This window comes from Saccostrea echinata, unplaced genomic scaffold (genome assembly GCF_033153115.1).
Source record: "Saccostrea echinata isolate AGI-Se365-2 ecotype Australia unplaced genomic scaffold, CSIRO_AGI_Sech_v1 ptg000075l, whole genome shotgun sequence".
In the NCBI taxonomy this organism is placed as follows: Eukaryota; Metazoa; Mollusca; class Bivalvia; order Ostreida; family Ostreidae; genus Saccostrea; species Saccostrea echinata.
In genome coordinates, this window is record NW_026889824.1 from 1,022,764 (window position 1) to 1,049,506 (window position 26,743).

The following is a 26,743-nucleotide window of genomic DNA, read 5'->3' on the forward strand; positions in this document are numbered from 1 at the left end:
AGCAAATTAAAAAAAAATGCTTTTTGATTATGAAAAGAAAATTTAAGATTGGCACAACTTACCCGAAATTGGACGTTTGATATAATAGTAAGCTTACATGTAATTATCAGAAATATACTGCTTAATTGGTACAATATTATTTTATATAGTGCACAAGTATTAAATGTTAATCAGTAAATGAAGTGCTTCCAAACAAACTCCAGGATGTGATCTTAGTATCAAATGAACAACTCTTAAGTTGATCTGCTTGGTTCTCTTATACTCTGCAGCTAAATTCCTTCACAATTACTCACAATTTTTTGGTTTTGACTTCTGGAGCAGGAGAAACTTGGAATGCTGGCAAATGTAGAACTCCTTCTGCCTTCAGATCCTACAAGAGACGAGAATTCATACATTGTGACTGAAGACGTAGCAAAGGATATTACCTTGTCAATCAACAATGACACAGTAACTGTTTTCCGAAGGATTGCGCTGACACAAGCATATTTACTATGCGTAACCTGTTCGCTATAGTTCTTTAGAGAGGACCTTGATAAAGAGATTATAAACAACGACCTTGATCATTAAACTATGTTTAGACTGACTACAGTGCTGTCCACTAACAAAGGTTGGGTACTATTTGTAGGCCTCACCTCCACATCTCTGTAGAAGTACATGTTGTACTGTTTTATAACACACCATCTCTTCACCCAGTGACCTGACATGAACCCTCCTTTGTCTCTTTTCTTGTACAGCCAGCCCTCACAGTCTCCAGTGCCAAGATCCTTACAACTCACTCGCCGATCTTTAAACAGTGATAAAAATGCACGTATTACGTATGTATATGAATTCTGAAAGTTTGTCTTTCCAAATATCTATTTGTAGATAATATCTTTCATCAAAACCCAAAAACTGGTGTACAGAAAATTTTATCTTAAAAATCTTAACTTTTCAGGTAATTTATTGTGAACCATGTTTGACAGAAATCGGACCAAAACTTCAGGAAACAGAGAATTTTGAAAGATTGTTAACGGATGGACATACAGCTTAACAGACAATAGACAATTTACTATTGTAAAAGCTCTCCTTATTTACAACCAGTAGAGCCAAAGATCCCAATTGTTCAAGCTGTAGTCAAACGTAAATAAATCATTATCTACTTATAATATCCGGCGTAATGAATTACAACCTATAGTAGAAACAATAATACATTACTGCCTGGGTCAACTTGAAAGATTCAAAAAGTGGCAAGAAAAAAAAACTAAGTCTATAGATATTTTGGTAGATTGATATACCGTCTTGTATTTAATTCAAATGCTGGAATGACAAAAAATATCACATGAAGCCATGTTGACAAAATTAAATCAAAATATATAAAAATACTGAAACGATAGAAATACTTGCCGACGCGTTTTGCTTTCTTTTTATGTCTCATGACAACTGCTGGCTGAAAAAAGATGGATACAAAAGATTGAGAAAATATATAGTAATCATAATTGATAATATACTATTATTGTAAAACTGCTTGTTTAACAGAGAATTCTTTGGATGTGTGTGATTTTAAGACTGTGGCTGTAATATTACTGACTACAGTGGATTTTATGGGTATTGTATATAGGCTTGTAAATGAATTACTAACAGAGGATTATGTTGATGTGTGATTTAAAGGGACATGTGCCAGTAGAAGTGATGCGCCAACAGAATAACATGTATGTTAATGGTTGACTAACCTCATTTGTGACAGAGACATTTGTCTGTAGAAGTGATGCTTCAACAGAATTATGTTAATGGTTGACTAACCTCATTTGTGACATTGACATTTGTCTGTAGAAGTGAATCTTCAACAGAATTATGTTAATGGTTGACTAACCTCAATTGTGACACAGACATTTGTCTGTAGAAGTGATTCTTCAACAGAATTATGTTAATGGTTGACTAACCTCATTTGTGACCGAGACATTTGCCTGTAGGAGTGATGCTTCAACAGAATTTTGTTAATGGTTGACTAACCTCATTTGTGACACAGACATTTGCCTGTAGGAGTGATGCTTCAACAGAATTATGTTAATGGTTGACTAACCTCATTTGTGACAGAGATGTGTGCTTGTAAGAGTGATGCTTAAACAGAATTATGGTAATGGTTGAGTAACCTCATTTGTGACAGAGACATTTGCCTGTAGGAGTGATGCTTCAACAGAATTATGTTAACTGTTGACTAACCTTATTTGTGACACAGACATTTGTTTTTAGAAGTGATTCTTCAACAGAATTATATTAATGATTGACTAACCTATTTGTGACAGAGACATGGCCTCTAGGAGTGATGCTTCAACAGAATTATATTAATGGTTGACTTACCTCATGTGTGTCAGAGACATTTGTCTGTAGAAGTGATGCTCCAACAGAATTATGTTATTGGTTGACTAACCTCATGTGTGTCAGAGACATTTGTCTGTAGAAGTGATGCTCCAACAGAATTATGTTATTGGTTGACTAACCTCATGTGTGTCAGAGACATTTGTCTGTAGAAGTGATGCTTCAACAGAATTATGGTAATGGTTGACTAACGTCATTTGTGACAGAGACATATGCCTGTAGGAGTGATGCTTAAACAGAATTATGTTACTGGTTGACTAACCTCATTTGTGACCGAGACATTTGCCTATAGAAGTGATGCTTTAACAGAATTTTGTTATTGGTTGACTAACCTCATTTGTGACAGGGATCTTCTGAACTACTCCACCCACCACGATTGTCTTGTAACTATCCGCAAAGAAACATTTCATTATCAATTTAAAAGAATACTTCAATCATTCTTTTCAAATTTTACGTTAAAGTCATTATTAAGATCTCTCTTTCGTACTATAACAATGCATGGTTAAAAAATTAAATTGGTAAAACAGCAGTAAATTCAAGATACAGATAGAATGCATTTTTGATCTGGAGCTCTAAATAATAAATTCTATACAATTGGTGACATTGAAAACATCTGATACTAACTCTCAAACAATTCGATAAAGGTTTTCTATTACTACAACTTAACTTAACACTTTATTTAATTTTCGTTCTTGTGAAGGAATAAATTTTAAACTTTGATGGAATCAACTGTACACAAAACAGACAAACGGAAAAATAATCAAAAAATGAAAAATATTCTTGAATGAAAACTGAAATGATAATCATAAAACAAATATATTAAAAATTAAAATACTAAAACTAGAGCTAAGAAATATGCAACAGCCAAATCAAGTTTCTCTTTTGAGTGCCGAGTAAATATCAAAATTTGAAGCCCTTCACCGGTATAAGGTGACGTCTCTATACGAGTGAAAAATTCTCGAATGGGACGTAAAACAGCATACAATCAATCAATCAATCTTTTACTCTTATCTTATACTTTCTGAAATAAAACGTGGCAATCAGACAAAATTACGAGCGTTTATGTTTCAGTGGGGACATATTCTTTTATAAATAAATAAATAATTTAACAATAATAAATGATAAGATTTGTTCACTTACAATTCCAATTCTTTGCCGTCCTTCATTTTATTATTATTATTTTTTTTTAGACAATTGAATTTTGTGATGGTTACACTAAAGAGGAAAGAAATATACACATATACTGTAACAGGAAGTACAAATTCTTTCTCAATCAGAATCAGTTTACATTGTCGCTTTGTATAACACATACTTGACTTAACCTTTCACTGCCCTGAAGGAAAAGGTTATCTAGCTAACTGTTCATTCTGCCCTACTTTAAATTGATAAAATCTCACTGAATACGAAAAAAACCAAGAGTGATTTCATGACAAAATCGTCTGAAGGGCACAAGAAACATTTATTAGAAAGTCTTATATTATTACACAGAAATTCCTACAATAAAGATCTGATGACACGGTGAACAGAGGTTAAGAACTTGATTATATATATATATATATATATATATATATATATATATATATATATAAGCTATATGTATTTGTATTTTCCACATTGTTCAACATGCCAAGTACTTTCTTGATGAAGTGTTTCCGCATTTATTTTTAGAAATCTATCTGACATACAGGATAGATGTCTGAAATAATTGATTTCAAACTTTTGGCATTCAACTCATCAGACAGTAATCCCAAATTTACTCAAGTGTAGCTATAATTATCAAAGAAGAGCAGAAAAAAAGTCAACAAAAGCATTGTAGTTGTTTTAGTTTTGTTTCGGGAGAAATGAAGAGGACAGAAGGATTGTTTGATAAAGCAAATCCACTAAGCATCAGTATTTTAATTTGCCCTCGTGTTTTAAAGGTTTGACATGTTTTAGAAGTTCGTTAATTTTGACACACTCGGAAAAAAACCGAATTCTCCAAAATTACTTATAACTGCTTTAGAATATTTTTGGTGTATATCAAGCTGCACAGATCCTGTCGTTAAGTGTTTTGATAAAGAAAAAATATTGAACGATTAGGTGTCATTTAGCTTCTAGGATATTTTAAAATATTTTAAATAAAAGTTGGCTGAGAAAAACAGCAAAATAACAAGTAACCACATGTATTAAATGAAGTGAATGTGGTAAACATTTAAATACACTGTATTGGCGACACAAGAGTGTTTCGATACATCTACCAACAGTGATTAAGATACGATTTATATCTCACTTCAAACAAACAATCGTATACAGTAAAACTCAGTTATAACGAAGTCACTGGGACCTATGAAATTACTTCGCTATATCCGTAATGCGTTATAACCGTATAATGAATTCGTAAATTTATATAGCTGGGGATCCAAGATAACTTCGCTATATCCGTGAATTCGCAATATCCGTGTTCGTACTAAACGAGTTTTACTGTAGACTATTTAAGCAACCTTTTATAAAACATTATACCTTGGTGTAAGAAATGGACAGGGAGAATACAATATCATAATACTTGTGCATGAAATTTACCTGACATTTTCCTCCTGTTTTGTTGATTCAGAAAACGCGACTTTTTTGTCCCGATTCTACAAATAAAACAAAAATAATTGTATCTCTTCAGTCAGGTATATGAAAATGGAGAGAAACGCATAGATTGTTAGCAATGATCGTTTCAAAGTTTATGTTTTCGTTTACCCTTAAAAAATAACATACTACAGATACACGTATATAAATAAACTAGTGTATGATTTCTAAAATTCTTTTATAAATAAATGATAAGTAGACAAATTTCATTTTTTAATAAAACCACAACAACAACAAAAACTGTTATATCATGCACAAATTAACTGAAAAATAATCTACAATTTACGATATAAGTAATGTAAATGTTAATTTTTTATTATGAGAGGTAAGAATTTATGCAAAATGATTTGTAACACACATTTCCACAGAAAAGATTTAGAGCATTTCTTCAAATAGCAAATTATCACAAATAAATCAAAAACAGCTCACGTGTGTTACTGTTCAGTCTGTTCTCGTATTTCTCACACATACACGAAAGAAATTAACAGAAGAAAAGTTTAACCTTCTTTTATATATATATATATATATATATATATATATATATATATATATATATATATATATATATATATATATATATATATATATAATGCAATGGAAAACAGCATAATCAATTGATCCGTGCTAAGTCTGAAAAATGAGGAAAAGAGGCTTTTCGAGTGTTATACTACGTTATTAAATACTGATTAACAAAAAAACAATTTGGAGTAAGTCTACACATCTCCATACTCGTGGATATGTGTTAGAAATTAGTTGACTACTATTTCTGGTTAATATTTTTTTACCCATCACCGTACCATAATATGTTACATACCCCTCCTTCAATAAAAGAGTCAATTTTTCGAATTTTCATCAGTTGAGGTTCACTCTTTTCTCTAGTAGAGGTAGCAACAGAGGAGAAAGCCATATTTTTACTGGGTTTTCGCCTATCAACATACGAGGCATCCAGATTTTGTGGAGCTGTTTTAGGCATCTGGGATAAAGGCCATTGTAGCCACTGACCACTTGTATCCGAATGTGCCTCAACTGTGTGTAGACTTACCCCAGATGAATTCTCAGTGTGGGGATCTGGAATAGCAGTGGCATGAGTAGTATCCTCCTCACTTCTGTCTGTACAACCAATGACTTCCAAACTGGGGCCCTCCTGATCATTCTCAACACTGCTGGTCACTTTAATCGGACTTTTTACTTGATGTCCACTGTCTGCCTCTTCCTCTGTGGCATTCTTCTCGGAGTGGTCAGTCAGGGTATCAGTTGATGATGGAGATGACAGACAATCTGGCTTGTCTACTTCCTCTACACTCTCTGCTGTCCGCCTATTTGGATTTTGAAATCTAGATGGTACCTCTAATAAGTCTAAAACTTTCTTTTGATCTAACAAATCTTGAAAAGTTTTCTGTTGTTCTTCACTAGCTGATTTCGGTGTTGTTATTTCAGATTTTGGTTCATGGACAATAGGAACTGGTTTCTTGACTGTAAATTCTAGAGATTGTGGGGAAGTCTTGGCTGTCTTGTAGTCCTGTCGCTTCTGCTGAGCGTTTCCTGGCTTTCCATTGCCACTTCCAAGTTTGGCTAGATTACTTTCCTCTCCTGTAAATATTGTAAATAGAATCTTGACATAAAAGTGTTTCTTGAGTTTTCTATACATGGCTCCGTGTCTTTTCATCTTGTTCTCAGTGTACATACTGCACCAGGCTATCAAATAAGTTAAAATTTCTTCAAATGAATTTCAGTTATTTATATGAATTTAACCTCGTCTGTCTTATAAAAAGGAAAAAAAAAACCACTTGCCCACTATGTCTTTGTACTCAGGTGGTGGTAAGTCCGCCGACGCCACAGTGAAAGATTTCGGTCTTGTGGGGGTGTCTGGGTCTTCAATTCCCAGAAGAGCGCGGCTGAGGGTTGGCGATCCACCGCTAACAGTGGCGCGGCGCTGTTTGGGGTCAGTGATAACCGGAAGGGAGAATTGGGGAGACTCGGATCCACTCCTGAATACGTCACTATCTGTATCATTCCCATCATCCTTCTCATCAGTCACGATCTCCTCCCTGTTATAAAATACACTGTTCTCAATAACATCCATATAATTAATCTGTTGCTAGAAAGCACATTCAGGAAGTTAAAAAAGGGATAAGTAATGAAAATATTAAATACATGCTAACTATTTAAAAGCCGAGGAGGGGGAGGGGGTTGCATCTAGCGAATGAAACAAGTCATGATAATAAGAGATCACAATTTACACAAAGGCAACGCTGCATTAAAAAAACTGACATAAGTGAGATATAGTATAACATGTCTAACAAAGAAACATTTCTTTAGTAATCAAAATGTATAAAAGTAGCTACTTCCCGGATCGTCTGTAAGCTGCCGTACATCATATATACTCTCCGTTAGGTAAAGCATTCGAATATTATTGAAATGCTTACTTCCCTATAATTTTTAAATATGGATATATATCCTTATTAATATTGCATCATTCAACATTTTTAAATTCTATTTTTATGAGTTCCCCATCTAATGAAAATTTGGTTGGAGACAGTTAATTATGATGTGCATCGTCTCACAAAATTCATATCGATAATTAAAATTAATTATCTGTCCGACAATTTTATAGACGTATACGACATTTTCCCCTAATATGAAAGGGAGAGCGTTTGTCTCACTACAGCATTTAATTTCAGTTCATCCCTGTTTAATACCGTCCACTGTCCTTAAAGAAAAGGGGAGGAAACCAAGGTCAACTGAGATGGAAAATCTGATGGGTGAAAAACCTGGCCAAAGGTGTTTTCTTTATGTATGTTTGGTAACAATGTATATGTAATACAGGAATATGGAGCAACCTTTTTTGTGTTTATCTAACAACCGGAAACATTGCAATATCATGAAACTCAATGTTTATGTTTTATAATAGAAGGTTCAAAGTGGGTAATTCTGACACACGGAAGAAATATTATATCACGATGAAAATTCTACTTTAAAAATATTTTATTTACCCTCATAGTTATGCTATTTGAGAAATCAAAGTTTTGATTTAAACTTGTTTTTTTTCTTTTTCCCTCACCCGAATCTAAGACTTCTGCGAGTTTTTCTACATTGAAGTGTTGTCTGTAAAGATTAACATTCAACATGTCCGGAAGCAGTGGACCAATTTCAACCAAACTTGTCAAAAAGCTTTCATGGCTACGAAGATTTCTGCAAGTTCAACGAACGAACCCCTACATGGGTAGATGAATTGATAGGGGGAAAAAATTTGAATGGGGTAAGACAAATTATGAACTATCAGTGGGATTAAATCAGTTTATTGAAAAGACAAACATATTCACGTACATGTATAGTATACTTCAATTCGTTCACGTACAGGAATTGTATATTTTAATTCGTTCAAGTACAGGTATTGTATATTCAATTCTTTTTTCAAGTTATGGTCCACGTGTATACAGTTGAGATACAATCAGGGTTTAGAATGGATCAGTGATATATAGAGGGACGTCGAAATTCATTATACAGTGCTACAAATCTAAATTATTCACTAATATGCTTGTGGTTGGTATGGGAAGCGTCGCGACGGGTATCTGTTTTTCGAAAAAAGAAAGATCTTAGCTATATAAGAGAAGCAAGGCTAGATCAAGACAGACCAATATAGGTTTACCATTAAGTAGTGACGAGTTGAGTTTGTCTTTAGTACCCCCCCCCCCCCGTCACCAACCACATGGGAGATTTATGATTCCATGCAAATTGTTCTTAACCCCCCCCTTCTCTCTCTCTGAACAAGCAAACAGCTAGATGGACTTTGAATATAATTCTTTATTTTAAATTGAAGAAGAACTAAAATGAACTATTTGTCAACTTGTTATACTAAATAACAATACATAATAATCATGTATCTTTTAAATAACGATCTCTGCTTAAATTTCAAGGGCGTAATTACATCTTCTAATGTCATAAAGTTTGGGTAATGTAACTAAGATTAGATTCATAATCATTCTGTCAGTAACAAACACTCCCCTTGAAGTTCCTCTTATATTGGGTCGATACTTGTAGTAGATGTATATCTTTGTTACTGATTCCTACCTGAGACTTAGATGCAGTCAACATGGGAGGACATCGCCTTGGGGTAAACACAGTTAACTAACAGCAATAGTTTGATTGAAATTCAAATGTGCTTTACCAATATTTTAGGAAATAGTTAAAAAAAAAAAATAAATGAAATTGAAAATTATCGGTGTAAAAAAAATGGAAACAATTTAATTTCAAAACTATTTAACGAACATTAAAACCAAGGAAATATTACTTGTTTAATTGTGGAGGTGTATATATGCATTTTTATTAGTATATTCATTTGAAGAGTATAAAGAAACGATTAGTCAAGAGGTTCTAGGAGTTTTCAGTGCAGATGCGTCATATGTACTTAGGAAAAGTAGACTTTGTTCCCATAGTATCATTATTGGTGTTTTATGCATTTAATTACAGGTACTTTTTTTGTTGTTTTCATTCTGTGTCCTGAAAATTCAAGCCAAAGTGCAACCTTACAATCTACCCCACAGTTTGTTTAAGTGTTTCCAAACCTTCTCTAATGAGACTTATTTTGAACAACTTCCGGCAGAGAAACTATCAGCAACCTGCTTATTGCGTTATATGTGGTCAGGTGCGTTAAAACTTACTCAAACTTTCTATGACAGGAGTTAGCGATGACGGTTATTTTTTATTCTCATTAAGATTTGACTTTTGTTCATGAGTTGTGTCTATGGCGTTAAATTACATACTAGCCTTACAGTCTTTTTTATACATCTTTATTTACACTTAGCTTCTAAATTACAAAACTTTGAAGTGATCCAACATCTTGAAACCATAAAACTTGAATAAATCATATATTTGCAAGACATTCCTTTCGTTTTTTAGATGTTGGGATAAAGTGTCGTAACATGACAAAGCCTGAATTAGACTACATTGGAGATTTACTAGGGAAGTTTCTAGATCGTCGTCGTAAGCGCCAGGCCAATAGACGTAGACGGCGTGAGTACAGGTCTCTATCCCAGGAAGACAGGACCATCTACCATAATGCCGTCAGGTCCCTCAAGTCCCGCAACCCAGTACGTACTCAACACTGTTCAACTCAATTGAAATTATTTCATAAGAAAATCTGGAGACCTCAGGCTTCCTCTTCAACTGAGTATACTAGCAATAATCAATCAATGCATGACAGATACGCATAGGATCAGAACCTTTCAGCTGCGAAACTGCAGTTTTTCAACTTTACTTTCGCAGAATGTTACAAGACTGTTGATAACGTTCTGGGTGAAAAAGGGGAGTAACTATTTCTGTAGATGGATATGTTCATACAATCAATACAATCAATACAAGTGATATATAGTAATTTAAAAGATTTACCACTTACATTTTCTTGACATTAACAGTATTAACTATATATTTAAGAATTTTTCCTCTGCGTTCTGAGTTTTGTTCAAGCTTAGCATTATACTAATCTAACCCCTCCCCAAAGATATTTTAACGGTACTGACATGCAAAAAAAACCTTACTGAATTGTACATAGATACATGTATTTTTCTATTAAGCCTCGGAACTACGACACAATAGCAAGATATCACCAAGCCAATGTAGGAAGATCTGCTCACGGAGGTCCTAATTTTCCTGGCTGGCACAGAGTATTTCTTCTTATGTCAGTAATCATCACTCAAAAGTTTATAGATACCTAATGAAGTAGTACGCAAATCACTTCTTTAAAAGATATAATAGTTATCATTTTTGTCATTCGTTTTTAATATGAAATGTGAAGACTATAACTGCCACTTTTTAAAAATTTGAATGTCAATGTTTTATCATTTAATGAATTCACGGAGAACATGCTGCTATATGTTCATCACATTAACAAATTTGCACAGGTACATTTGTTATATCAAAAGTTTTAATCTAAAGTTTACACTTATCTATGAGTATCTCGATAGTTATAGATAAGTTTAGACTTTTAATGTAACACACTGCTGAGAACTCTTGCCTTTGTACTTCAGATATGAGGAGGCCCTCATTGAGGCCAGTGGTGGACAGCTGCAGGCTCTGCCTTACATAGACTGGCGGCTGGACTCCCGTCTCAGTGACTCCACTCAGTCTGTCCTATGGACTCCGCAGTTTCTCGGAACAGGAAATGGTCTCGTAAACAATGGACCGTTTGCTAACTGGGCTGTAGATGGCTCGTCACTCATCCGAAATGTAGGAATTGGACCTCGGCTTACATCTGACGCTGAAGTCCGACGCCTTTACAGAATTCGCAGTGTCCGTAGATTTGGGACAGATCTGGAGTTCCTCCATAATACAGGCCACGTATATATAGGAGGATTGATGGCAGAGGTGGAGAGAGCTACATTTGATCCAGTATTCTTTATGCATCATTGCTTTATAGACTATCTCTGGTGGCGATTCCAGTGTCCAAATAACAGATGTAGAAGTGACAGGTTTAGGTATCCAGGCACACGCAGCGATGGATTACACGCTCCAAACAGATTTATGGATAACTTAACATTCCAAAACCTTCGCGTTCGAAACAGGAGAGGCTACGATCAAGAATGGTTGAATTATTTCACGTATGAAAACTCGCCTGCAGAATGTACAACTGGTTGTTCTTCTCTTTCAAATCCTGGGGCACTTGACTGTCCAGAGACCACCTGTAGATCTGTCAGGGCTGGTGGAAATACAGGAGGAAATGGGGGTGGAAACGGAGGAATAGATTATTATGACTATGATTATGGTGGATTTTCTCGACAGAAGCGACAAGCCATTCCACCACCTCCACCTCCAATCAAGCAGTCTTTCCTAAACAATGAATACTTCCTAGCTCGACCAGTACAAAATCTGTTTACAATTAATTGTGAAAGTAATTCATATCAGTGGGGATTCATTCCAGTCAAAGTGGTTAATGTGCGGTCCAAAAAAGAGGTCTACAACTCGTATCCAGTACAAACTGGTAAAGTTCTTGTGTCTACATCAAATGATATTTACGATCAGTTGCCAGACATAAAGAAAATAGATAGACTGACGAGGCCAGGTCAACCCAAATATTATCAAAACTGTACAACTGACGATTCCGGAGCATTTCGGGTCACTATCAACTCATACGGCTTAAATTACTACGGTTTCTATCAAGATTATGCCATTATGGACAACAGAGCACCCCTGTATTCTGCGATGACGTACATTGCCGTCAGACGTCCGACTAAAAATAAACCCAGCAAAGTCTACCTGACATCTTTTGACAACTGTGGAAGATTTTGTACTCCAAAATGTCTTGTGCCTGGTTCTAAACCTCCAAGGTACAGAACTTGTACAGGTGCCATAAAAGTTGACGACAACCTACCACGGGGGTATGGCGCTACGTATGACGACGCAGTTCTAATGTATTACAGTTTCCAGGGTGCTGGAAGTTGCCCTGGTACTATTGAGCAGAATGTTCCTATCATATTTTACTGTAAAAAGGAAGATAACTGGCTACCAAGGGCAACAAATTCTATATATTTTTCTTAAGTTTCTAAATAAATTATCAAGGCTGTGTAAAGAACATTGTTCACTAACTTACAGGGCTAGAGACACAGAATTAAATTATATACTTCAACATTTTCGGTATATAGAATTCCTGATTTACACGTCGTTAGATTCAGACCAATATATTATAAAATTAAAACGTGTTTTGAAACTTATTTTTATATGGAAATTATCAAAACTACTAATTTCGGGGTATTTGATTGTCATTAAGGATGTGACCGAGCATTCGAGCTCTCGACTGTTGCTAGTTAAGGACAGATACTGTAATCATTTTTCAGTAATCGTGAAAATAGCAACTAAGTTAATCGCATTACGTTTCATTTCTCATCAAAGTTCTCTAAAAAATGGTCAATAAAGTGATTTAAAAATTGTATAGATTTATAAGGGCAATGATGGCAAAAAGAAAGAAATTTGAACATCATAGAAAGTATATAGAGCTGCCAATATTATAAAATGAAAAATCGTAAGGAGGAGGTCCAAGAGTCGCTTATATCCAATATTAAATATGTACGGGGTGAATATTCAACATATATTCAAGAAAAAATTCCCAAGTCCACGATATTGTTGGATAATACACTCCGACAGTGCAGAGGTTTTTTTTAAAGATAAAAAACAGAGTCCGAAGGGTAATCAGGATGTAAAAGTGGAACGTGTCCTAATTTATTAATCGGATCTGTCTTTGTTTTTAATTAAAAAAAAATCAATAATGCTTTAAAAAATTGGTCTGGTAAAAATGTCTGGTAAAAAATAAACAACCATTTTTATTCGTTATTCTTTTCCTAACTTTTCATTACATCTTTCCACCACAGCTTTTTTGATATTCCTAGTACTAGTATTTGAATTCATACTTTTTTAAAAAATTACCTGTCCCAAAAGATCCCAATGCGATTTCCGTTGATTAAGTACTGCTTAGATACTAATATTTTTTGGAAAAATTCTCTTGGTAAATCCCTTTCTACTCTAATATGCTTTAAATTAATAACAGAGTATTTTATACGTAATGGATGATTAAGCGTACACAATTACATGTAGGTCCTAACAGGGGTGGAATAAAGATAGTTTTCTTTAACTCAAGTTAATGAAATTGATGGAATTTATTTTTCAGCTATAGGTCTGTTTTTGACTAAAGCTTATAGTCTTTCCTCTGATATCGTGAATCAAATTATTAACAACGATTATAATATTTGTTCTTACATGTAATTACGGAGGCAGACCTGTACGTAATTTGGCGTTTCCTTTAATATTTAAGATCAATTAATTTCTTGACAGGATTTCTTCCCAGAATTTATTAGTTTAAATTTATTGCAAGCATGTTATGTTTTGAAGAGAAATATACTTGTAAACAAAGCAGCAATGTTAGTGCGTCTTTGACTCTTTAACACATTTAACTATCTAATAAAAATATGATAAAAATGACATGCACGTGCAAGTATGGGACGCCACTGCAGGATAAAAGTGGTCTGGACTAAATAATAATATGAATAATATGAAAACACAACAGAAATAATAAAATGATAATCAAAGAACTGGTATTCAAAGAGCACTACTACGCACAGTATAACATAACCTTTTCTAGTCACAGCTGATCTTCACAAAAAAACAAAACAGAGAAAAAACATCCTTGTACTTTGATGGAGACTGCTATTTCTTCCTGAAGTTACACAATGTGTAAGTACTAGTCTGTTATACTGTCAGCTGAGTACAGATACAAGTTACACAATGTGTAAGTACTAGTCTGTTATACTATCAGCTGAGTATAGATACAAGTACCCAGCAAATGTTCTTAAGCTCTCACAATTATACACTGCACTTCCACAAAATGGATTAATACACAATTATATGGGATAAAATTTTAATTGATTTAAGTGTTAAAACAAAGTATACAAGTATATTCCCTAAAGTAAGTCATAAATGATATCATAAACATTTTAATTTCACAAATTAATAGTATTACACTGTAATGTTCACTTGTTCTTTGTATATTCTAATCAATCTTCCTGTGTTCTCATCTAACCAGACTGGAAATTGAAAATGCACTGCATGGGGTGCTTGAAAGTGAATGTGACTAATTATAATTTATATTTTGTACAGGAAATCTTTCAATAACATTACCATCTATTCCTTGTAAAAATCTAAGCTTCATTTGTAACCCACTCAAACGTCAGGTGACCAAGACTGGTATACGATTTTAACTCTGGCCTACATGAGCATTGTCTGCACGTTTTACTATTTCTGGCCATTCTATCAATAGATGATTACTAAAATTTCCTAAATATGTACATTCCTGTAAAATACTGAAATTTCTGGCCCATTTTGTCTATCACCACTGAACAAATCTGATTGAACTAAATTGAGATGCTTGAATATTTAAGGAAGTTGGAATAACTAAAGCCTTCCTCTGTTGACAAAGATACATGTACTTCCCACTGAAGAATTTTCACATATCAAAAACATACACTATATGTTAAACACTAAACACTTTATTATTGCCCCTCCTTAACCACAGGTGTCTAAATGTGAAAAAAAAACTGTATTGTAAAATTAACTGTGACCCATCCTATCCCTGGGAGCATGATCTGAATAAACTCTTCACTACATAATGAAACATTAGCTAAGTTTTATAATTTTAGTTATATGTTTCTTGAGAAGATTTCAAAACAATGTCACCCTATGGCTATTTTCACTACTTTTTTTCAAAAATTATTTCCCTTTTAAGATGGGTATTGGCTTTTCATTTGAGTGATTTAAATCACCTTCACACAAGAATGTTTAGTGTTTAGGGTAATGAGAAACAGTTATACCAGAAATACAGTAAAATGTGTACATACCATTTTACATTGATATTCTCAAACAATGCATCTTTTAGAGTTTTGTCTTTTTGTTATTACATTATTATAAGTACCTTGTTGTATAAAGAGCATCCATTGGTGTTGAGCTATATTTTATATAGATGTAGTTTGTTTTGTTTACAAATATACATACCTTGTTGTATACAGATCATCTGTTGGCACAGAGCTTGACAATTCCTGAAGTGAGGGTCTGGCCTGTTTATTGTGCTCCCCCTCTCGAGATCTCCTCTTCTTGGAGGGTAAGGTATTTACTTGAGGGGGGTGAAGGTTTGTGTTTTGATGACGTCTATTTGGAAGCTGACCATATGGACTAATATGATGAGGACGTTTCTTCAAGAGGAGATGCACTTCTTTTGGTCTTTCCTTCAGAATATCAACCAATCTCTGAAGCTGCCAGCCAACCTAAAACAATAACAAGACACAATTCTTACCTGAGTCACCTTTGCCCTCCTGTTCTTCAAGCATTTTTTATAGTTCTAAATTCCTAAGCAAAATTATAAACTGTATTGTGGCCTTACCCTTTTCCACTTATGCTCTGAGAAAGAATTTTTAAGCCCCCCCCCCCCCTCCTCCATCATGACAAACAGTAATCAAGCTCAAAAGTCCATTTAAACAATACAAATCGGGAGCTTGCAGGAATTAATCTTAATTTGAGAGGGGGGGGGGGGGGGGGATTACCCTTTCTGGAGAAATTAGGCATCCTCTTTGTGAGACTATATACCAAATTCAATGTTAAATAGGCATATAAAGAGGACATCTAACACAGTTGATATTTTAATTTCTCTCATTACTGCTAAATGTTTCATTATTCCCATACACTGATTCTTTTCACTTCTCTAACACGTTAGTAAATACCTATTATGACGTCATGTTGTGCTATGTAATATGGTTTGTGAGCGTTTCATGCAGTAATAATGTAGCTCATCTAGTTTTGAAGAATTTTAGCAAAAGGAGAAAAAGGTTCCATAAAACTTGCTCATTAGTCACTGTTTTATCATTGTCTTCTGGATCTTAATAATTGTGATTTAGATTCATACCACTGTTTTCTGAGTTTTATTGATTGTAATTTAGATTCATTACCATTGTTTTCTGGGTCTTACTGATTGTGATTTAGATTCATACCACTGTTTATGGGTCTTACTGATTGTGATTTAGATTCAAACCACTGTTTATGGGTCTTACTGATTGTGATTTAGATTTCTTACCACTGTTTATGGGTCTTACTGATTGTGATTAGATTCATACCACTATTTATGGGTCTTACTGATTGTGATTTAGATTTCTTACCACTGTTTATGGGTCTTACTGATTGTGATTTAGATTCATACCACTGTTTATGGGTCTTACTGATTGTGATTTAGATTCATACCACTGTTTATGGGTCTAACTGATTGTAATTTAGATTTCTTACCATTATTCTGTCAGTCTTACTGTGATTTAGTTTCACTACTTCTGATATCTGAGTCTTGCTGTTTGAGATATTGATTCGTTACAATTTTTTTCTTCATCTCTCTAACACACAAATAGGATCATTACCACTTCTTGTGTCTTAAAACTCATTTAGGTTATTTCCACTGTGTGTTTTACTGATTCTGATTTAGATTTGTTACCACTGTGTTTTATTGATTCTGATTTAGACTTGTTACCACTGTGTTTTACTAACTCTGATTTAGATTTGTTACCACTATATTTTACCAATTCTGATTAAGATTTATTACTACTGTGTTTTATTGATTCTGATTTAGATTTGTTACCACTGTGAGTTACTGATTCTGATAAGGATTTGTCATCACTTTGTTTACCGAATCTGATTTAGACTTGTTACCACTGTAAGTTACTGATTCTGATTTAGATTTGTTACCACTTTGTTTACCGAATCTGATTTAGACTTGTTACCACTTTGTTTTACTGACTCTGATTTAGATTTGTTACCACTGTAAGTTACTGGTTCTGATTTAGATTTGTTACACTGTGTTTTACAGACTCTGATTTAGATTTGTCATCACTGTGTTTTACTGACTCTGATTTAGATTTGTTACCACTGTAAGTTACTGATTCTGATTTAGATTTGTTACCACTGTAAGTTACTGATTCTGATTTACCACTGTTTTCTGGTCCACCTGCACCACTTCATCACCTTTTTCTATCTTCCCACACAGACCAGCTGGTGACTGACAAGTAAAATAAGTCATACAGAAATATTCAGGTCATAAGCTTTTAATTATTGGAAAAGGTGAAATGTCATTAAATCTTGTATTAATTTTCTGCCTTTAAATTTTCTTGATTACATTATGCAGGGATTTTCTTCTTTATGCTCAATAAAGTAAGAGTTTCTCTAATATATACAATATGTAGCTTATTTTGGGCTCTGTTATCATATCGGCTATGATTAAGCAATTCTTTGTAATTTTAAGGGGTTAAACATACAATTTAAATGTGTCAAGCACAATATCTCAGAAGTATTCCCCACCATGTGAGACAACAAACTTTCAACTTACCCTGTCCTTCACTTCACCAATCACATGTACACCATAGTATGCTGAATGTATTCTCATACCCTACAAAGAAAATTCAATCAAATTAAAAAATCTGTGATGTCTGTTTATTCAGTTTCAAGTGTAACTCAGAGAATTGTTTCCAAATTCACAGCCCTCCATCGGCAAGTGGTGGCATTTCTATATGAGTGAAAAATTCTCGATAGGGGCGTTAACCAACAAACAAACAAACAAAGAATTGTTACCAGTTCCTCTCCAGGTTTTTTGCGGATGGTGGCTTGTTCCAGCAGAGCTGGCTGTATCACCAGAGTCTCTGTATTGTTGACTACTAGGCCATCACAATAATCTGCCAGCATGTGACACTTCAAATATATAAAAATAACTCTTACGAAAACTACATACTAATTAATAAACAGGTAAAAACAAGACAGGTCCAATTAGCCATGATGCTAATTAATCTGCATCACCTTGGTCCTTTTGTTCTTCTTTAGACTTAAAAAAACCCACTCTATATTCATGATTTATTTTTACCCCGAAATATGCTTGTACTTACATCAGTGTAATACTAAAGCAGAGTATGTACTTACAGCAGTATATATACCTACAGCAGTGTAATACTGAAGAAGTATATGTACTAATACCAGTGTTATACTGAAGAAGTGTTTGTAATTATGGCAGTGTAAAACTGAAGTATATGTACTTGCAGCAGTGTTTGTACTTACAGCTTTGTAATACTGAAGCAGTTAGTACATTTATTATATACCCAACTGTGTATCACTAAATTTTACTGCTGATTTCACACAATCATTAATCACAAGGAAGAAAAAAAAATGTACATGTCTTTGGATAATTAAAGCAATATTAGCTGCAACTTTGATGTCCGAAATTTTTTTGTAATATTGTACTATAATTTTACAATATTTCTCGTAATTAACTATTTTAATGAAAGAAAAAAAGAACATTTATAAACTTCTTCTGTTTATATTTGCAATGGAAGAACTATTCAGAATCTTTGATTGAAGCAAATTACATAACTGTTGTCCTGTACAACATTGATTTTCTATATAATACTATACATTCCATAATACAGAAATCTTTCTTTAAATTTAATAAATAAATTTGTATCAGGCTAATTGATCATAAAGGCTTAAGACTTGTACTTACAGCAGTGTATGTACTTACAGCAGTGTATGTACAGCAGTGTGTACTGATACTAGTGTATGTACTTACACTAGAGTATATACTTACAGCAGTGTATATACTTACAGCAGTGTATATACTTACAGCAGTGTATATACTTACAGCAGTGTGTACTTTTAGTAGTGTATGTACTTACACCAGTGTGTTTACTTAGTGTGTGTACTTACACCAGTGTGTGTGTGTACTTACAGTAGTGTGTGTACTTACACCAGGGTGTGTGTGTACTTACACCAGTGTGTGTGTGTACTTACAGTAGTGTGTGTACTTACACCAGTGTGTGTGTGTACTTACAGTAGTGTGTGTACTTACACCAGTGTGTGTGTGTACTTACACCAGTGTGTGTGTGTACTTACAGTAGTGTGTGTACTTACACCAGTGTGTGTGTGTACTTACAGTAGTGTGTGTACTTACACCAGTGTGTTTACTTAGTGTGTGTACTTACACCAGTGTGTGTGTGTACTTACAGTAGTGTGTGTACTTACAGCAGTGTATATTTTCTCCTCTGGATTTGGGTCGGAAACATCTTTCTGACACGCTGATATCAGATCTATCCCAAGCTTCACCAGAGTATTGCGAAGTAACACCATGTCATAGATTTTCTCAAATGGTGCCCTGTTAAACAATAACATTATACAGTTATTGCATTATAGTGAGGGAAATATGAAGATTTATTCAGCCAAGAAAGATCATATTCCCAGAGGGCTTCACCCAAGGGGAATATGATATTTCTTGGCTGAATAAATTTTCATGTTTCCCAAACATTCATGTAATAACTTTCCATATCGAAAATGAATACAAAAATAATACAAGAAAAAAATACTAAAATAATACAAAAAAAGTATATTTTTAATGACCAAATTTGGAACCCTCTAAATCTTGGTTCCAATTTAGGTCAAAAATAATAGACTTTTTAAAAGCCAAACACAGAAAAATATATTTTTAATATACTTTATTTTTTCGAAATAATACAGAAATGATACACATGACCTGTAAAAACGTATTGTTTTTGTACTTTTGTATTATTTCTCTATTTTCCTCTCCAAAGTATAAAAATAATACAGTCCATAGAAAAGTATAGAAAAAATACAGAATGTATTAATTTTGTATTAGCATATATTATTTTTGTATTTTTTCACCTTTAAGAATTAAAATACAAAAAAAAATATAGAATATATTAATTTTGTATCACATATATTATTTTTGTATTTTTTCATCTGGAACAATTAAAAGTACAAAAAAGATATAAAATATGAAAATAATACAGTGCACAAAAAAGTATGAAAAAAATATAGAATGTATTTATTTTGTATTACTATGTATTGTTTTTGTATTTTTATCAGCATGAAGGATTGTATTTCAAAAATATCAAAAAAGTACAAGAATGATAGACAAAAAATACATTTAAATGCTTAAAATAATACAAAACAGAGTTTTAAAAACTACAAAAATGATCATGGGCAAAAATTGTTATTTGAAGAAAAGGGGTTGGAGATTGAGGTTCTTAATAGCATCTATTGATTGTTATTCAAAAATCTTTTATTTATTTGAAATATTTGTTAAAAAACAATTTTAGTAACTCAGTCAGATTACCTCAAATGTACAAATAGCTAATTAAAAAGTAATTAATGTGGCCAGGCTACTGATTCAGCTACCAATTGTAGTCTTGATCTTTCTTTTTACATATAATCTGCTCTTCAATAGTCTTGATATTTTTCACAAGTTTAACTAATCCTGTTTTCTTTGTACTTTTACCAAATGTTTCGATCTCTCTGCTTTGCTGTTTCTTTTGTATGGAAAAGGTAGAGGAGTGTTTACTTTGTTGCAGAAGTCCATCTTCAAATCACACAACCTGTCATCTCATCTGACTTCATCACTGTGAAATATAGAACAGAATGATATAATAATAAAATTTAATGAACCATTACCTCAACAAAACACACATTTTCACATCCAAAATAATTCTATATAGATTTTGTTTAGCTCACACACCTGCAATACTTTCTTGAGAGGGATCTTCTTCCTCCATGACTAATCAGCTTTTCTTCAATGTTCTGCTGACTAAAATTAACAATAATTATAAATTGAAATTCCAAAAGATCCAGCGGAGTTCACCAAATTCCATACAGTTGTACCATTGAAATTACTTTTCTTTAATCTGGGGTTTCTTAGGGGAGAACCATTTGATTTGATAATCTGGAGAAGAAAAAGTGGGGGCTGATTTATAAAATATTTTTAAAAAAATATTTATAATAAACAATCTGTCCTTGAAAATGTTGAAAGAGTAAACAAAATGTGTGCCCCAATGTTATTTAAATAAACTGCCCCCTCCCTCCCCCCCCCCCCCGAACCCAACCTACCCCCCCCCCCTTCGAAAAAATTTGAGTTTATACAAATTACAGAATTGTTTTTGAAGGGAAAATAAATAATTCGTCTCTGGCAAACTTGAAAAAATTGGAATGAATTAGAACTAGGAAGCCAAAGGCTTGAAAATTACCCCCATCTTCCACCCCTCCCTCCCCAATCGGAACTTATCACAAAAACCCTTGTTCCCCACATGGCCAATAACCGTACTATTTTATCTTTCTACAATACTACAAAAGGGGTAAAAAAAAAAAGGCATTCTTTGTTCCTCTATCTTTGTACTAAGTTATTATTTATAAAACTGAAACTTTAATGTGCTAAAATATACATAATCTTACCGCAACTGTCGTTGTTTACACCATAAAAGTCCGGATATGATGCCTAAAAAACGTCAGTCTCCTTATGTATTTGCTTTCCTTGGTTCATATATATGATCCTGTGTACCATGATTATGCTGAACTTCTGTTTTTCGATCCATTTTACTCGCGAGCAAATGAGAGTTTATTCAAAATCACCTCCAGCTTTCTCAACACGTCCCGGGAAGAATTTTCAAAATGGCGTGGGTGAAATATTGTTGACCAATCAGAGAACAGTACGGAAGAGTTTTAAAATCTGACCAATCATATTGTGTCATATATACGAAAATTACCGATGTTGAGATAGGAACAGTTAGAGAAAACATATTTACATGGTTTTAAATATCTTGAATCAATTGAACAAACCTAAAATTATGTTAGAAAAAAACGATGTTCAATTTAATCATCAGAATCATTTTTTATTCCTTACGGAATTTACCGATTACGAAACATCATTATTTCCGGTCATCATTTCCGCTGAGAGTAGCCATTTTTACATTCAAGTTGACCTGTGAAGTAGACCATAAAGTTCAAGTATAATGATCAAAACGAGCGGGAGATACATAGGCTAATATATAGCCTTTTTGACGGACAACTTAACTCATACATGCGGTACCAGAGATTGAAATAATGTTTAACAACTATCCTTTACACCAATTTCACAACATTTTCTATATTATTTTATGATATTCTTTCGTAATAATTTCTTATTTAATTTTTTTTTAAAAGCGGATAATTAAATAGTTCTATTCCATGTAATTGTAATACGTACTGAATTAAATATAATGTATACTAAATTGAGCTGTATAGTCAAGAAAACATCGTAGGTACTGTAATTAGTGGAACTCTCCATGTTGTTTGTTTTTGTTTTGGTTGGGATGTGTTTTCACGGGTAAATCATGTTATTTCTTTGAGTAGTATAACATGTACTCGTCTATTGTTAGCCTGCAGGTGGCCACCTGTGCTGTTGGCGATAGTTGTAAACACTCGGTTGTAAACCCGCTGTAAAATTTTCAACACAAAAGAAAGTCTGAAACTCTGAAACTTCAAAATTTACCGCGTGTTTACAAGTATCATGTACAGCACAGGTGTCCCCTTAGACGTATCTATCTCTTTCCAAATGACAATTTCACACCTAGTAAAGACATGTTTTAAACATGAAATTGTTTAGTTAACTAATTTAAACTACTGAAGTTTTCTGTTCTAAATAGCAATTAAATGTAAATAGTATAAAAGCAACCTTTATAGCAGTGGTCTTAATTAATAAAATCTGAGAAAAAATATTAATTCCAACAGACTTATTGCAAGGACATTCTGTAAATTTTCCTAAGTTCAAAGAAATACAAATTTCAGTAAAAGAAAACACTAAGTCCAAAATAAATATAAAAAAATACAAACTGATTGTATAGTATTTTTTGAAAAATTATTAAGTCCAAATTTAATACAAAAATAATACAGACTAACTGTATGTAAGTTTCTGTAAAATTACTAAGTTCAATTTTAATACAAAAATAATACAGATTAACTGTATGTAATTTTCTGTAAAATTATTAAGTTCAATTTTAATACAGAAAAAATACACTTGAAAAAAACGAAGTCCACAAAAATACAAAAATGATATACTGAAAATAATCTAAGTCCCCAAAAATACAAAAATAATACCCTGTAAAAAATCAAAGTCAGATTTTAATACAAAAAAAATCTACCTATTTGTTGGTGATACAAAAATAATATATTTTTTCTGTATTAATTTTAAACAATACGAAAATGATTGTATTAAAAATATATTAAAAATATACTTTTATGTATTATTTTTTCATATGGGAATTAATTGTTTATTATACCGAAACATGCAAAAACTTTAAGAATAAACACAAACTTTTGAATTCTGCCCCGCTCTTAAATTCACTTTCAATTTTAACGTTAAGTCAATCAGCAATTCTGTGACATGAACCAGGCTATTGTGACGTCTACTACACTCAGGAGTTTTCATTCAACGAACGATAACTATTGTGGGAAAATGCACTAAGTCTCCGAAGAGGTTGAATGTGATGAAAAGCATGACAGGGAAATATGAAGATTTATGGCCCTGTCACGTGATAATCTAGATTCAATCATATATGTTGTATAGAATAATTATAATGAGGTATAATAATACATATTACAGAAAGGACACTTTAAACACATACCTAAGCTTGTGAGGGTTAATTAATTGCACACTGACAATGAGCTTAACTACAATGAGTTCTTTAGGTACATGTAAGTCCCTCATCAGCTTTTGAAAAAAAGTTTGGTCAGAACCTTTTTTATCAAAATTATGAATTATAACATATACATGTACAAAGTAAATAAACAATGCAAATTATACCATACTCAATTTAAAAATTTCACAAAATTGATAAGAAAAAAGATCTCTAAGGGACTGTTTCTTGCGGTTGAAGAATATATTTAAAGAAAAAATCTCAAAATCTAACCATTTGTTTCATTCAATTTCGTAAATTTGCTGGCCCTTATTTTTTATACTCAGAGAAATTTTTCCATTAGCATATGCTAAGAATTTTCAAAGTAGGTTTCAATGATATTTTTGTTTTAAAAAAAAAATTTTAATACACTTTGCCAAAAAATTGCAGATATACTGAGCAAGTAAAGATAAAATTAACATAAATTTTGTTTTACGCCTGAAATTTGCAGACTTTTAGCCATATCACAAAATTTTCATCACTGTGCCCAACTTTTTATTTCCTCTTTTAAAAGTTGCATGATACTTTCAACAAATAATCACTCAACAGTTCATAAAAAGCATGAAGAAAATACTTTAGTGCAAAAAGTCAGACAATAATTTATGTGCATTAATTTGCAGCATTTATTCAACAATATATTTTTCCATGATTACATTTGGTAAAATATGACAAAGGTTAAAGTGATAAACCTAAAATTCACAATTTAAGTGCAAAATTGTCAAATTAATTGTACCATTGCTCAATAAGATATGATCTTTGCGACTTTGAGTTATGCTATTATTATACTTTTAAAAAAATCTTTGAAATAACCAATGTCAGGAGTGACATATCTTAAATATACATCTCATAATTCAGCTTCTGGATAATTCATATTTTTAAGGTCATTGATGATAGATACACATGCATCACAGAAATTGAACTATTCTGATACAGGGTAGTTTGTAATTCCCTGAAGACAATACTGATTTCTGTCAGGCATTTCCTATAGCGTCCTTAAATATGAAAAAATCAGTATTTTCCATCATTGTAGAATTATACCATATGAAAGGCATCTTTTATCATGTTTATCACCTGTCATGTACATGTATGCATGTATATAACAGAATAAGGCCATGTGAGGAGAGGTTGCTATTACCAGTGTATCATGTACTGTAGACTAACACCACATAGAAGTTATCTATAGTTATCCCCAGGTAATCCATAGAGAATAACCATCATGTACTCAGGTAGTCTGAGATTACGTGAGGTGAGTATTTACCTGTCTAACCACTGGATGACACACTTTAGTGTGATAATTAGGTCAGCTACAGAAGACAGGATGTCCACAGTCATGTGATGTGGCTTTGTGTGGGAGTTGTTTGCCATGTTAGGGTCATTCTCCAAGTTACGGGGCTGAACTTCGTTAAATAGACTTCTAGCTTTACAACCCAGCTGTAGAGCCAAGGACTGCAGGTTCTCGGTTTCATAATCATAACGCTGAAACAAAACACATATCTTCAAAATGTATGTTTGACATATGTGGTACAGTGGGTGTCTGATATAAATGGGGTAATTATGTGTACTGTATCATAGTGGTATAGTATGCATATGCATTTATGTCGTAATAGTGTGTAATTAAGTGGTATAGTATGCATATATGTGGTAATAGTGTGTGTTTGATATAAGTTGTATAGTTCTGTATGTGTATAATATATATGAGTGGTTTAGTGCATGTATTGTATGTGTATGATACATATGTGATAGAGTATGTGTATGATATATGTTGTATATTATGTGTATGACTATGATAGCACTGGTGTGTTATATAACATGTACGATATATGTTGAATAGTGTGTGTATGATATATGTGGTATACTTCTCTGTATGTCATATGGTATCATGTGGAATAGTGTATGTATGATATATGTGGTATATTTCTCTGTATGTCATATGGTATCATGTGGAATAGTGTGTGTATGATATATGTGGTATATTTCTCTGTATGTCATATGGTATCATGTGGAATAGTGTATGTATGATATATGTGGTATATTTCTCTGTATGTCATATGGTATCATGTGGAATAGTGTGTGTATGATATATGTGGTATATTTCTCTGTATGTCATAGGGTATCATGTGGAATAGTGTGTGTATGATATATGTGGTATATTTCTCTGTATGTCATATGGTATCATGTGGAATAGTGTGTGTATGATATATGTGGTATATTTCTCTGTATGTCATATGGTATCATGTGGAATAGTGTGTGTATGATATATGTGGTATATTTCTCTGTATGTCATATGGTATCGTGGAATAGTGTGTGTTTGATATATGTGGTAAAGTATAGGCGAACTTGATTTACTTACACCTTTTACACCGTGTACACCTTTCTTAATCAAGTGCAGGGGTGTAGACTTTTGGTGTACACTTGGTGTACACTTTCTTACACCAAATTTAGGGCATGTGTTGAAAGGTGTACACTGAATCCAATATGGCGGAGAATGGTACGATTGAAAATTTAAGAAGTGATTTTATGTAATATAAAGGATAAGAAATCACATTCAAGTTGTCTTTTGTGTGTAAGTGATGACATTGAAATTATTTTTAACCATTTTAAATAATTTTGTCAATTCTTAATGTATTTCATTTTTTTCACTTTAAACCAAAAAAAATTTAGCCATACACTGGCGATATGCAAAACATGTACTAAACTATATACACTACACCTCGTAAAATGCA

At 33.0% G+C, this 26,743-nt stretch overlaps 2 protein-coding genes and 1 long non-coding RNA gene across 4 annotated transcripts in view; 1 reads left to right on the top strand and 2 right to left on the bottom strand.

The window, feature by feature from the left end:
• LOC133176396 (CNK3/IPCEF1 fusion protein-like) overlaps positions 1-26,743 on the bottom strand; it is a 40,139-nt gene that overhangs the window by 8,786 nt on the left and 4,610 nt on the right. The window contains exons 3-15 of one of the 2 annotated variants that reach the window (XM_061311517.1): positions 25,279-25,496; positions 19,546-19,675; positions 18,109-18,225; positions 17,867-17,926; positions 17,471-17,539; positions 15,502-15,770; positions 6,760-7,016; positions 5,783-6,558; positions 4,915-4,970; positions 2,688-2,742; positions 1,384-1,426; positions 633-784; positions 294-370 (exon numbers count right to left, since the gene is read on the bottom strand). In XM_061311517.1, the coding sequence (XP_061167501.1) occupies positions 294-370; positions 633-784; positions 1,384-1,426; positions 2,688-2,742; positions 4,915-4,970; positions 5,783-6,558; positions 6,760-7,016; positions 15,502-15,770; positions 17,471-17,539; positions 17,867-17,926; positions 18,109-18,225; positions 19,546-19,675; positions 25,279-25,496 (2,279 nt within the window). The remainder of the gene's footprint in view (positions 1-293; positions 371-632; positions 785-1,383; positions 1,427-2,687; positions 2,743-4,914; positions 4,971-5,782; positions 6,559-6,759; positions 7,017-15,501; positions 15,771-17,470; positions 17,540-17,866; positions 17,927-18,108; positions 18,226-19,545; positions 19,676-25,278; positions 25,497-26,743) is intronic. The other variant, XM_061311518.1, reaches the window with a different exon arrangement.
• Positions 9,467-12,546, top strand: LOC133176385 (uncharacterized). The gene is made up of 4 exons (XM_061311505.1): positions 9,467-9,613; positions 9,868-10,058; positions 10,542-10,645; positions 10,995-12,546. The coding sequence occupies exons 1-4, from the start codon at positions 9,604-9,606 to the stop codon at positions 12,499-12,501; spliced, it is 1,812 nt and encodes a 603-aa protein (XP_061167489.1). The 5' UTR covers positions 9,467-9,603; the 3' UTR covers positions 12,502-12,546.
• On the bottom strand, positions 20,469-22,056 carry LOC133176456 (uncharacterized). Its single transcript, XR_009719461.1, has 3 exons — positions 21,763-22,056; positions 21,053-21,121; positions 20,469-20,936 (listed from the first exon to the last, which is right to left on the bottom strand). It is a non-coding gene; the product is annotated as an uncharacterized LOC133176456 (long non-coding RNA).